The 12986-nt window shown below is 42.3% G+C and overlaps 1 protein-coding gene across 3 annotated transcripts in view; it reads right to left on the bottom strand.

The window, feature by feature from the left end:
- RAP1GDS1 (Rap1 GTPase-GDP dissociation stimulator 1) overlaps positions 1-12986 on the bottom strand; it is a 93042-nt gene that overhangs the window by 35464 nt on the left and 44592 nt on the right. For 2 of the 3 annotated variants that reach the window (XM_069978349.1, XM_069978351.1), the window contains exons 3-4: positions 12461-12583; positions 11383-11508 (exon numbers count right to left, since the gene is read on the bottom strand). In XM_069978349.1, coding sequence (XP_069834450.1) covers positions 11383-11508; positions 12461-12583 — 249 coding nt within the window. The other variant, XM_069978350.1, reaches the window with a different exon arrangement.

Below are 12986 nucleotides of genomic sequence, written 5' to 3'. Positions count from 1 at the left end.
GGGGCATCCTTTAGTATAGCTGGTTGAGATCTGATTCATGGGAATTGTAGTTTTCCCGTAGAAGCCCCTATGGCAATAAAACATCTGTGGCCACTTGAAAAAACACATCTGGTTCCGTTACAATGTTTTTATATAAAACGTTTGGTTCCCTAGACCTTCAGCAACAGGGGATGACACTTTATTACTAATATACTGCAGCAATGGCATTCTGGCCATGGGGAGAGGGCACACAACTGCTGGGACCAGAGTCTCCCGTCTGAAAGTAGCCAAAGATAATCAGAGCGGCAACGAGCATGAATGTCCTGCCACCCCATTACAACGGGAGACTCTCTGTTCTCGAGGTCGAAGGAGGTAGCATCAATTGGACCCCCAGCGATCAGATGGCTATGCCCTATTGTAAGGATTGGGGACAACCACTTTAAGAGTCCAGTAGGTGGTCCTACTCAGAAACTGACAGGTATTTCTGTATTGCTATTCTGATGAAGAGGACCTCTGTTCCTTGAAATGCGTAAATATTGTGCACTTTTAATAAATGTCTTTACTTTATTCAGCCTCAAATTGGAGTCTTTTGGGCAGCGCTAACATTTATGGATTAGCCACGCACCATTTTTCTACTTAGACTAGCTGTATTTAAACAAGGAATACTGTCAGTCATTGGGAAGACAGCCCACTGGACTCTTCTGCTCATAGTGACCAGGGACTTGTTGGAATAAAATACAAGTTTTATCTGTTTGCAATTAAAAAAAAACAAAAAAAAAAAAAAAATAACAAGCTATATATATATATATATATATATATATATATATATATATATAGCTACTGCTATAACCTGCTGCCTATAATGGGAGAGCATGTACACTGTGACAGGGGTTCCCTTTGTCACAGAAATTGCAATAGTACATTAAATCATTACTTAAGCCAACAGAGACTGTACCCAAGGCTGCGCTCCTTGTGTAGAAAGGCAGGCACATTTTTCCAACAAAATAAGTACCTCACCGTGCCCTAGTAACGTGGCAGAAGTCATGTGTACCAGAAAGAAACCTGCACCCTTCTATTCTGTGACATGCAGAACAGATAGGAAAAAGAAGAAATGAGGAGAGATGCAGCTAAACAACCCACAGTGGTTACACCAGAGAGACTAACACTAACATTTGTATACAATAGTAACATACAGCTCATTAGGTAAAGTAAGAGATGTGTCTACTTTATGGCAAATTGTGTAAAAAATTCAGTGGAACAGCTTTGCGAAAACTATAGGGGTTCTATGTATTGTATGTAAGGCTGGGTTCACACTACGTTTTTGCAATGTTTTTTTTTTTTGCAAAAAACGGATAGAAAAAAACAGATGCGTGTGTACATCCGTTTTGATCTGTTTTTCCATTGAATTCCATTATAAAAAACTGATCCATTTTTTTTTTAACGTACACAAAAACAGTCAATGGCATTTTTTATTCCGTTAAAAAAACGGATCCGTTTTTTTTTTAATATAATGGAATTCAATGGATTAACGGATCAACACGCATCCGTTTTTTCGATAGTTTTTTTTGCGAAAAAACGGATGGAAAAATTGGATTGCAAAAACATAGTGTGAACCCAGCCTTATATGAATTGTATACTGTTCTGATAAATTATATACAGATTGCACCAAATTAAAAACTCTTTTTAAAAGGTAAATTTTTGGCATACACTTCATCTACTTTGTGCACTTCTCATGTATTACTTGTCATGCTCTACAACTGCTTACTCCACCTACTATGTTTTATTCATATTGCCTTTATTCCTTGTTCTTTTCATTTTTCCTTTGTCTCTTTTCTTCCTTAGTAGTGCTCTTACAGCTGAATCCTGATCACACAGGTACTAGAAATTTGTTGATGAAATATTTGTACATTACTGGCCTTCAGTGACAAATGCTATGGGGGGCATGGGGACTACCCTTCAGTGACAAATGCTATGGGGGGCATGGGGATGGCCCTTCAGTGACAAATGCTATGGGGGGCATGGGGACTACCCTTCAGTGACAAATGCTATGGGGGGCATGGGGACTACCCTTCAGTGACAAATGCTATGGGGGGCATGGGGACTACCCTTCAGTGACAAATGCTATGGGGGGCATGGGGACTACCCTTCAGTGACAAATGCTATGGGGGGCATGGGGACTACCCTTCAGTGACAAATGCTATGGGGGGCATGGGGATGGCCCTTCAGTGACAAATGCTATGGGGGGCATGGGGACTACCCTTCAGTGACAAATGCTATGGGGGGCATGGGGACTACCCTTCAGTGACAAATGCTATGGGGGGCATGGGGACTACCCTTCAGTGACAAATGCTATGGGGGGCATGGGGACTACCCTTCAGTGACAAATGCTATGGGGGGCATGGGGATGGCCCTTCAGTGACAAATGCTATGGGGGGCATGGGAATGGCCCTTCAGCGACAAATGCTATGGGGGTCATGGGGATGGCCTTTCAGTGACAAATGACTTCTGGTCGTTGGCAAAAATCGCTCATTTGGAACGTTTATCGTTAATTGGAGAAAACAAAAAAATAACTGTCTAATAGGACCCTAACTTTTTAATCTACAGGTCCTTCTCAAAAAATTAGCATATAGTGCTAAAGTTCATTATTTTCCATAATGTAACGATAAAAATTAAACTTTCATATATTTTAGAATCATTGCACACCAACTGAAATATTTCAGGTCTTTTATTGTTTTAATCCTGATGATTTTGACATACAGCTCATGAAAACCCAAAAATCCTATCTCAAAAAATTAGCATATCATGAAAAGGTTCCCTAAACGAGCTATTAACCTAATCATCTGAATCAACTAATTAACTGTAAACACCTGCAAAAGATACCTGAGGCTTTTAAAAACTACCAGCCTGGTTCAATACTCCAAACAGCCATCATGGGTAAGACTGCCAACCTGACTGCTGTCCAGAAGGCCATCATTGACACCCTCAAGCAAGAGGGTAAGACCCAGAAAGAAATTTCTGAACAAATAGGCTGTTCCCAGAGTGCTGTACCAAGGCACCTCAATGGGAAGTCTGTAGGAAGGAAAAAATGTGGCAGAAAACGCTGCACAACGAGAAGAGGTGACCGGACCCTGAGGAAGATTGTGGAGAAGGACCGATTCCAGACCTTGATGGACCTGGGGAAGCAGTGGACTGAGTCTGGAGTAGAAACATCCAGAGCCACTATGCACAGGCGTGTGCAGGAAATGGGCTACAGGTGCCGCATTCCCCAGGTCAAGCCACTTTTGAACCAGAAACAGTGGCAGAAGCGCCTGACCTGGGCTACAGAGAAGCAGCACTGGACTGTTGCTCAGTGGTCCCAAGTACTTTTTTCTGATGAAAGCAAATTTTGCATGTCATTCGGAAATCAAGGTGCCAGAGTCTGGAGGAAGACTGGGGAGAAGGAAATGCCAAAATGCCTAAAGTCCAGTGTCAAGTACCCACAGTCAGTGATGGTCTGGGGTGCCACGTCAGCTGCAGGTGTTGGTCCACTGTGTTTTATCAAGGACAGGGTCAATGCAGCTAGCTATCAAGAGATTTTGGAGCACTTCATGCTTCCATCGGCTGAAAAACTTTATGGAGATGAAGATTTCATTTTTCAGCATGACCTGGGACCTGCTCACAGTGCCAAAACCACTGGTAAATGGTTTACTGACCATGGTGTTAGTGTGCTCAATTGGCCTGCCAACTCTCCTGACCTGAACCCCATAGAGAATCTGTGGGATATTGTGAAGAGAAAGTTGAGAGACGCAAGACCCAACACTCTGGATGAGCTTAAAAGGGAACCAATCACACTAAAATAGGCTATAAAGCTAAGGAAACCATTCCTAACATCCCCCTGTCCCCTCCGTCCCCTGTACATAGAGCCCGCAAAGTTAGTCTATTAGCTTCCCGGGCTCTATGCAAATTACCATCTAAGTAGTCACGGTGGGCGGGCTACTTCTTCAAGTAGTCACGGTGGGCGGGTATCTTCGTCAAGTAGTCACTGTCCTGGGCCGGCTCCGGCGCTGTTATCACGCCCCTCTGGGCGTGTGTAGAAAGCGCCGCATGGTGACATTATTAGGGGGGGGGGGCGGCATTGCACGTCGGCCTGACCGACGTCTTTACTAAGCTGTGCATGCGCAGTGCAGCCGGAGAAGACGCTGCAGTACTGCGCCTGCGCGGCCTAGTACAGCAGCGTATTCACCCACAGTACTGTGCATGCGCAGCTTAGTAAAGACGTCGGCCAGGCCGACGTGCAATGCCGCCCCCCCCAATGACGTCACCATGCAGCGCTTTCTACACACGCCCAGAGGGGCGTGATTACAGCGCCGGAGCCGGCCCAGGACAGTGACTACTTGACTAAGACATGCGCCCACCGTGACTACTTGAAGAAGCTGCCCGCCCACCATGACTACTTAGATGGTAATTTGCATAGAGCCCGGGAAGCTAATAAACTAACTTTGCGGGCTCTATGTACAGGGGACGGAGGGGACAGGGGGATGGTTAGGAAGCGTGCTGGCTGATCTACCAGCACGTTTCTTTAGCTTTATAGCCAATTTTAGTGTGATTTGTTCCCTTTAAGGCCGCTATCAAAGCATCCTGGGCCTCCATAACACCTGAGCAGTGCCACAGGCTGATTGCCTCCATGCCACATTGCTGCATTGAAGCAGTCATTTCTGCAAAAGGATTCCCGACCAAGTATTGAGTGCATAACTGAACATAATTATTTGAAGGTTGACTTTTTTTTTTTAATTAAAAACACTTTTCTTTTATTGGTCAGATGAAATATGCTAATTTTTTGAGATAGGATTTTTGAGTTTTCATGAGCTGTATGCCAAAATCATCAGTATTAAAACAATAAAAGACTTAAAATATTTCAGTTGGTGTGCAATGATTCTAAAATATATGAAAGTTTAATTTTTATCATTACATTATGGAAAATAATGAACTTTAGCACTATATGCTAATTTTTTGAGAAGGACCTGTATATTTACCATTAAAATGAATATTCTGCAGGGCACCGTGGTATATGTTGGCATTTCTTTTTTTAAGCAGGTTGGTGATGTATAGTTAGTTTGTGCTGCATGAACGCATCGTGAACCTAGCCCAAGGCAGACAACCAAAATATTAAAGCATCATTTGAAATAAGTTTTGACATGCCATGAGACATGTCAAAAGTTATTGATCACAGCAGTTCTCACAGCTGAGACTCGATGCGATCCATAGATACAGCCAGGGAGAGAACGCAGCAGTGCACTCCACAGCCGGCCAAAGATCCAAATCTTTCTCTTAAAAGGCTATAATAAAACGAATGAGCCGGTTTAGAGTGACAGCTGTAGAGAGACATGCGCTGTTGCGCTCTCTCCATAGCTGTATCTCAAGATCACAATAGGCCTTGGCAGTGAGACCATGTGCATTCACTAACTTTTCACACGTCTCATGACATAACCAAGCAAGAAAGAGTCCAACAGCACCAAGAAACATGGTACATACAGGCTCTAAGGACAGCGCAATATGGAGGCACGCTGGAAAACCTACAATCCCAGTGTAGGTCAGGAGAAGACTTTAAGATAAACCGATGTTTGTTTACATGATCTGGTACAGTGATGCAATGTTTCAACCGCAAGGGTCTCTATCAACCATGATACCCTTGTGGTCGAAAGGTCTCACTGCTGTACCGGATCATGTAAATAAACATCCGTTTTTGTATTCACCACGGACTCAGCTATTCTTTATGTGTGATGACATGCCAAAAGTGATTTCAAATGACAGTGACCAATCCCTTCTTTTTACTGTCACTTCTGAAAAGCTACAATTGTTTTTTTTTTTTTTCCTGTCGACATAAGGTCAAGAAGTGACACTTTACATCCTTTTTCCTGTGACAATCTTTTTCCTGTGTATCCTCAAGCTAATAAACTGCATATAGGCCTAGCAGAATGGCTGTAAAACCTTAGAACTGAGATCTCAGAAGTGTTTGATTATACATCTGAAGCTATACAAGTTAGCACTTGCTATGTGTTATTTTCCCATTTTACTTAGTGAATAATGCAATCTATGACGGAAATTGTGATGCTATACACTCATAAGAAGAGCAGGCCTCCACTGGCAGAGACAAGGAACAACATAGATTGGAAACAATATCACACTCACAAAGAGAACGCTAACAATTCTAGCAGTGTTCACCTGCCAACTACTTTGGACTCCTTTCCACAGATGGCTGGACTAGCTGCAGACATCAGGAATCAAAAAAAGATGGATGTTTTTCAGAGGGAGTTTGAGAAGTCCCCACATTGTGTCAGCTATCTAACAGGGTCAGCAGTTTGGGACATGATTTGGAGGTGACAGATTCACTTTAAGTGTCACTGTCGTGTTGTTTTTTGTTTTTGTTTTTTCTCCCCGGAAATCAATAGTCCAGGCGATTTTAAGAAACTTTGTAATTGAGTTTATTAGGCAAATATGTCATTATCTGCATTTAAAAAGACTTTCCCCAGGTCCCCCCTCCCCTCCTCTCTCTCACTGCCCATTATCCGGAAATCTCGACTCTTTTACATCAGTCGGATCCTGTCTGTTCTATGGAGAGGGGAGGGGGAGGAGGGAGATTAGTCGCCAGCAGAGAACAAAGGATTACACAGTGGGAGCTGTGTGAAAGCCGGTATTCAGAGGTCAGTGCTGACTTCAGAGGAGATAGCCCTGTGAAGTAGCTGTAAATTAACTCTTTATTGTCCTGTTTTGGTGCCTTATCTCCCTCCACCCCTCAGCTCTCCATAAGAGAACCATGAAGACAGGGGGGAGAACTTCAAACTGTTTTTTTTTATGATAAAAATGCATTTTTCGGCTAATAAACCCAATTACAAAGTTTCTTAAAATCGCCTGTACTATTGATTTCTGCAAAAAAAAAAAAAAAAATTTAAATGACAGTGACACTTTGAGGTAGTAAACCTGCAGTAAAGTACGCCTAGTTTACAGGGGTCCTACATTATAAGTAAAGCTGCTTAGAAGAAAAGCCTTTGTAATCTAAACCTGCAACATTCTGGTTACAGCCAGCGCTGTTAACAATGTAAGAGTTCATAATATAATATAATCATAAGAAATAGATGGGCCCATCAGGAAGAGTACTGCCCTTGTACATTCAGAGCTGGCAAACGTGGATAAACCTGGCACGAAATTGGTATGCTTTTTGTAGATTACTACATATATGATTAACATTTGAAGTATCAAGAGAGGTGGTAATGTGTGAATTATGTCAGAGAAACAGTGTCAGTGAGTGGCATCTAGTATCACAGAAAGACATGCCTAGAAGCAGTGGGGTACATGGAGGAGTTCAAACTGGACTTCACATTATGGTGAGAGCTTTTACCGTTCAGCCTTAGACATAGTAAATCTCCTTGTAAGCAGACAAATACACATGGCCTATTAAAGGGGAACACTGTCAAAAATCTTTTTCTTTCAAATCAACTGGTTTCAGAAAGTTACACAGATTTGTAATTTACTTTCATTTTAAGTGTCAATGTCGTAACAAAAATCTTAAAATGTCAGAGACATGTCAAAATTCTGATTAGTTCAGGTCTGAGTGTTCAGATCTGTACCGGTCGGGAGAAGGAGCAGGAGAAGACACGCTGCAGCGCATTCTCTCCCCGCTCTATGCTCCATTACAAAGGCTATGTTCACACTACGTAAAACTACGGCCGTAGTTTTCGCCGCAGAACTACGGCCGTAGTTTTGAAGAGTTGAACAATGCCTTATTTGCAATGGGATCCCGGCCGGAGCGTACACACGTCGTATGCGCTCCGGCTGGGATCCCATGCGGCGCCGGAAAAAAACTGACATGTCAGAGCTCCGCGGCCAGAAAGATCACCCGACCGGCACTTAAGTACCGGCCGGGATGATCCGGGCTGAGACCGGCCACGGGGTCACAGAACGGCCGGATGTTCACAGCGTGTGAACATAGCCTAAGCCTGACTCTACTTCTAACTCAGAGCAGAGAGTGGACGCACTGCAGTACTTCTTCTCCACGCTCGTTCTCCTAATCAGTACAGGTCCGAGCACTCAGACATGTTAAAAGTTTTGATAATTTCGGGTCTGTGACATGTCTAGATTTTTGGAATGACAGTGACACTTTAAATATCTCATGTCTTCCAAGACTTATTAGCTTCTATATGTCCTGCAGGAAGTGGTATTCTAAGGGAATTTCTAAGTGAATTTGCTGGTGCTCTGGACAGTTCCTGTCTCGGACAGAGATGTCAGCAGAGACCACTGTGTCAGACTGGAAAGAATACACCACTTCCTGCAGGACATACAGCAGCTGATCAGTACTGGTAGACTGGAGATTTTTAAACAGAAGTAAATAACATATTGATATGCACCTCTAAATACATTTCAAATTTTATTCCAATATATAGTTGTTGTGTACAGAGAAAACTCTCAGAGAGAGCTAGGTGTAACTTGTATTACTAGATGCACCCATGTTGTCTGATTCAGATGCAGATATATTTGTCAACCTAAAAAAGTGGATTTTTGTAGTGATAAAAATATAGATATCCCAAATCACAACCCACTAGTCTAGCTGATCGTACTAAATCTACAGCTACTAAATCACATTAGATAAAAATAATGTGGTGAAAAAAGTCAACAAGTAAAAATATCACCCCAATGTGTTTACGTAAGTACCCTAGGTAAAAGACTTCTCAGCGCACAATCTGTCAGCGTTTAAAGTGCTGCTAAAAGCAGTGTGGGTGAATTATTTAGCAACCATCACCTAAAATACAGACAAATACAGAGTGGTGCAGTGACAGATCCGCAGGCGGAAGACACGTTAAAGGTGTGCCCTGGAAAGGAAAGAGCAGAGACAAATAGTCACAGTATTTTGTACACCTGCCTCTTAGCGTAGTATTAACATGAGAAACCATTACAATAGCTGAACTGCATCCTGCCGGGTAAGACGGCACATTTACGTCTGCTGACTATTGTTTTAGCTTTGTAGCTAAGAGACTGATGAACATCTAGTTGTGAGAATTAACATATTGGTTTCAGTGAAGGAAAAAAAAGAGAGAGATTAGAAGCGGTGGAGCCCAAATCCATGCAACGGAACGGAGGAGATTCATCAGAAGAGGCGCAGCTGCTTTAAAGTAGAAAGACACAGAGGATACATGTGGAAGCAAAGAAGTCAGATCACATGCAGTAGTTACAGAGTGTGTTAGAGGACAACGCCGCCAATATTAACACAAGCGATCAATGAATCAAGGCTAGAGATGAGCAAACTGGGCCGAGGTTCGGGTTCTTACAAACCCTAACCATTGGCGTTTGTATCCTGCTTTCTTCCCGTTCTGAGGTGAAGGTGGAGACAGCCCAAGTACAGCCTGGGAAAAAAGGAATACAGCCTGTGAACTAAGCTGTAATCCTGTTTTGCAGGTGGACTCGGGCTGTCTCCGCCTTCCCCTCAGAACGGGAAGACAGCGGAAGTTAAACGCAGATGGTCCAGGTTCGTAAGAATCCGAACCTCAGCTCGGTTCGCTCATCTCTAATCAAGACTTTTCACATTACACTTAGGGCCCTATTCCACCGGATGATTACCGTTCGCATTATCGTTAACGATTAATGATCTCAAACGACCGCTATTGCGAAAGACCTGAAAACGTTCACTCATTTCCATGGAACGATAATCGTTACTTATGATCGTAATTGTGATAGTTTTTCTTCACTATTTATTCGCTATTGCGAGCGACCGAACGATGTCTTATTCAATGCGAACGATTTGCGAACGAGCAACGATAAAAATAGGTCCAGGTCTTATAAAGCGATCAACCATTTTTTCGTTCGGTCGTTAATCGTTAACTGCATTTCAACCGAACATTTACCGTTTAGATTCGAACGATTTAACGATAATCTGAACGATAATCGTCCGGTGGAATAGGGCCCTTAGGCCGCATTCACACGGAACATGGACGTGGAATGCCTGTAACGGAGTCCCCCCACCTGGGCAGCATCTGTGATAAGATGCCAGGAGGTGGAGAACTGTACAGATATGCATCTTGTTGTAATGACAGCGACGCATGGCTGATTCCTTACGGAGCGGCGCATATCTGTTCAGTTCCCCCGCTCCCAGCATCTTATCAGAGATGCTGCCCCTGCGGAAGGGGGGTCCGTTACAGGCCTTCCACGTCCGTGCTCCGTACGGAACGCATGAATGCTGCCTTAGGCTGATCTGATAGAATCTAGGGACTGCTAGATTTTTCAAACATACGCTGCATTAAAACTGGTCTCAGGGACTGGTGCCTGCAGGGACTACTGTGATAATGTACTGGTGTATATGTCAGTAACTTACCTGTGTGGAGAAGCATATGCTGGATGGGATTTGTATACATATATAGTCTACCTGCACGCACTGGTCCCTTGAAAAGAGAAAATCTTTAAAAAGCTTAGTTTTAATGCAACACACATCTGAAAATCAATGCGTTGTATATACTTAAGAGGACTCGCAGACATGAGACGAGAAAACGGCAGAAAGTAACCAACATGTCTAGGCCATTTGAATCAAATAGCTTTCTTCTACATACACTGAAAGCATTATTTTTAATTAAAGTGTCACTGTCTTTTTTTTTTTTTTTTTTTTTTTTGCAGAAATCAATAATACAGGAGATTTTAAGAAACTTTGTAATTGGGTTTATTAGGCAAATATGCCATTATCTGCATTCAAAAAGACTTTGCCCAGGTCCACCCCCCCCCTCTCTCATTCACTGCTCATTATCAGGAAATCATGTCTTGCATCAGACGTGTCCCTGTGTTCTATGGAGAGGGGAAATTAGTCGGCAGCAGAGAGCAGAGAACAAAGGATTACACAGCGGGACATGTGTGAAAGCCGGTATTCAGAGGTCAGAGAGGTCAGTGCTGACTTCAGAGGAGATAGCCCGGTGATGCAGCTGCAAATTAACTCTTTGTTGTCCTGTTTTGGTGCCCCATCTCCCTCCACCCCTCCCCTCTCCATAAAAAAACATGAAGACGGGGGAGAGCTTCAAACTGCTTTTTTATAATATAAATGCATTTTTCGGATAATACTTAATTACAAAAGTTTCTTAAAATCACCTGCACTGTTGATTTCTTCAATAAAAAATTTAAACGACGGTGACACTTTAACTATGAAGTTAGCCAACCAGAATGAGACATTTTGCTCTTCTGCCCTTTTAGCCATAGTCAGTCTTAATCTTTCCGGCATTACCGAAGGAGGGCAATGCATGAATTGTAAACCAGAAGTCATTGTTTCCACTTATTTTCCACTCCTTTAAATCCTTTAAATATTAAAAGGCTTCTCAATGAGTATCTGACGCCTCTTGCTAACCTCATATACTGTATATGTATAAAGATTAAACAAATCAAACTTGATGTACTTACGGCTATCGTAGCAAATATTTCCAAGTGCACGACCAGTTTGTAGCAAGACTTCTTGATCTTTGCAATTTAAGAGCTGCACCAAAGGTGGGATCAATTCTGCGTCCACACATGGGATGCGCATTTGTTCTGAAATAACATATTTGTTACATAGTTATTAAGCACATGAACTAACAACTGCATACAAACTCCGCAAAAAGGGCACTTAAGGTGCAACCAATGGCACTGCGATCTCTGGCCCAAATGACTTTAATGGGGTTCATAGGTTTCCAACATGGTGTATATTATTTTATCAGACAAAAAAAAAAAAAATCATACATGCTGCACTATCTCTACTGTCTAGCGTTTTGCCTGCAACATCAACGAAGCCTTAAGAAATTTGTGTATTTTTTATTTCTTTTAAATCAACTGGTTTCAGAGAGTTATATAGATTTGTAATTTTAACACTAAGCTTTACAGTACTTGTCAGCTGCTGTATGCCCTGCAGGAAGTGGTGTATTCTTTCCTTTCTGACACAGTGCTCTCGGCTGCCACCTCTGTCTGTGAGAATAACTATCCAGAGCAGGAGAGGTTTTCTATGGGGATTCGTTACTGATCTGGGCAGTTCCTGACATGGACAGAGGAGGCAGCAGAGAGCCCTGGATAAAATACACCACTTTCTACAGGACATACAGCAGCTGATAAGTTCTGGAAGACTTGAGATTTTTTAAATAGAAGTAAATTACAAATCTATATAATTTTCGATCTAAAAGAAAACATTTTTCGCTTGAGTAACCCTTTAACACAGATCAATCCACTTTGTATTAAATTGCATGTAGAAATTAGGCTGCTATTACTAATACAGGCTGTAGGCGTCTGACTGCAGGCGTCTATAATGGTATAATGCAAAATATGGAAAGCATACACAGGTTTGGCATACAAATAATATGAAGAAACAAAATAAACTGAAATGTAACGGTGGAGATTAACCATGTGTACATAAAAAAAAAAAAAAAAAATGAAAAGGAATTAAAACATACTGACAAATGAGGTGAATAACTGAAGATGTTCCAGCAGTTATAGTTCTCGTGGAAAACCTCACCATTTTTCGCTATTTCAGCTATGATGTGAGCTATTTTTGCTGTGCAGGACGATTGTGAATTCAAAAGACTTGCAAAGACTTGAAGGATCCCGCTCTGAAGGATTTTTTCACTGCTCTGAACATCTGAAAGAACAAACATGCAATACGCTTGTAGATTAATAAGGCTCTTCATACTGGAGGGCGAGATTGTCATGCAGTCACTACAGCAATACAGGAGCACAGCTTTACTATAGACAGATGGAGGGCATTAGACATATTTCTATTTATTATAAAGACACAAACGACATTACAGGTGGTGAATAATCGACGGCCGCTGATGTCGTGCCGATAAACATTTTGGTCGTCAAATTTGGACTAAATCCCTCTAGGGGTCTATTCACACAGGAAGGTAAAGCACCCATTACAAGTGACAACCTATTACTGTCATTTAGGTTTAGTAATTCATTCTTAGGACAGTTGGATGTAACTCTTCCATCCATCGCCTTGCACTGGTTGTGGGGACGACATTACTTGCCAGGAATGCTCA

The sequence above is a fragment of the Dendropsophus ebraccatus genome, chromosome 7 (assembly GCF_027789765.1).
Source record: "Dendropsophus ebraccatus isolate aDenEbr1 chromosome 7, aDenEbr1.pat, whole genome shotgun sequence".
In the NCBI taxonomy this organism is placed as follows: Eukaryota; Metazoa; Chordata; class Amphibia; order Anura; family Hylidae; genus Dendropsophus; species Dendropsophus ebraccatus.
This window is presented reverse-complemented; position numbering and strand designations above follow the sequence as displayed.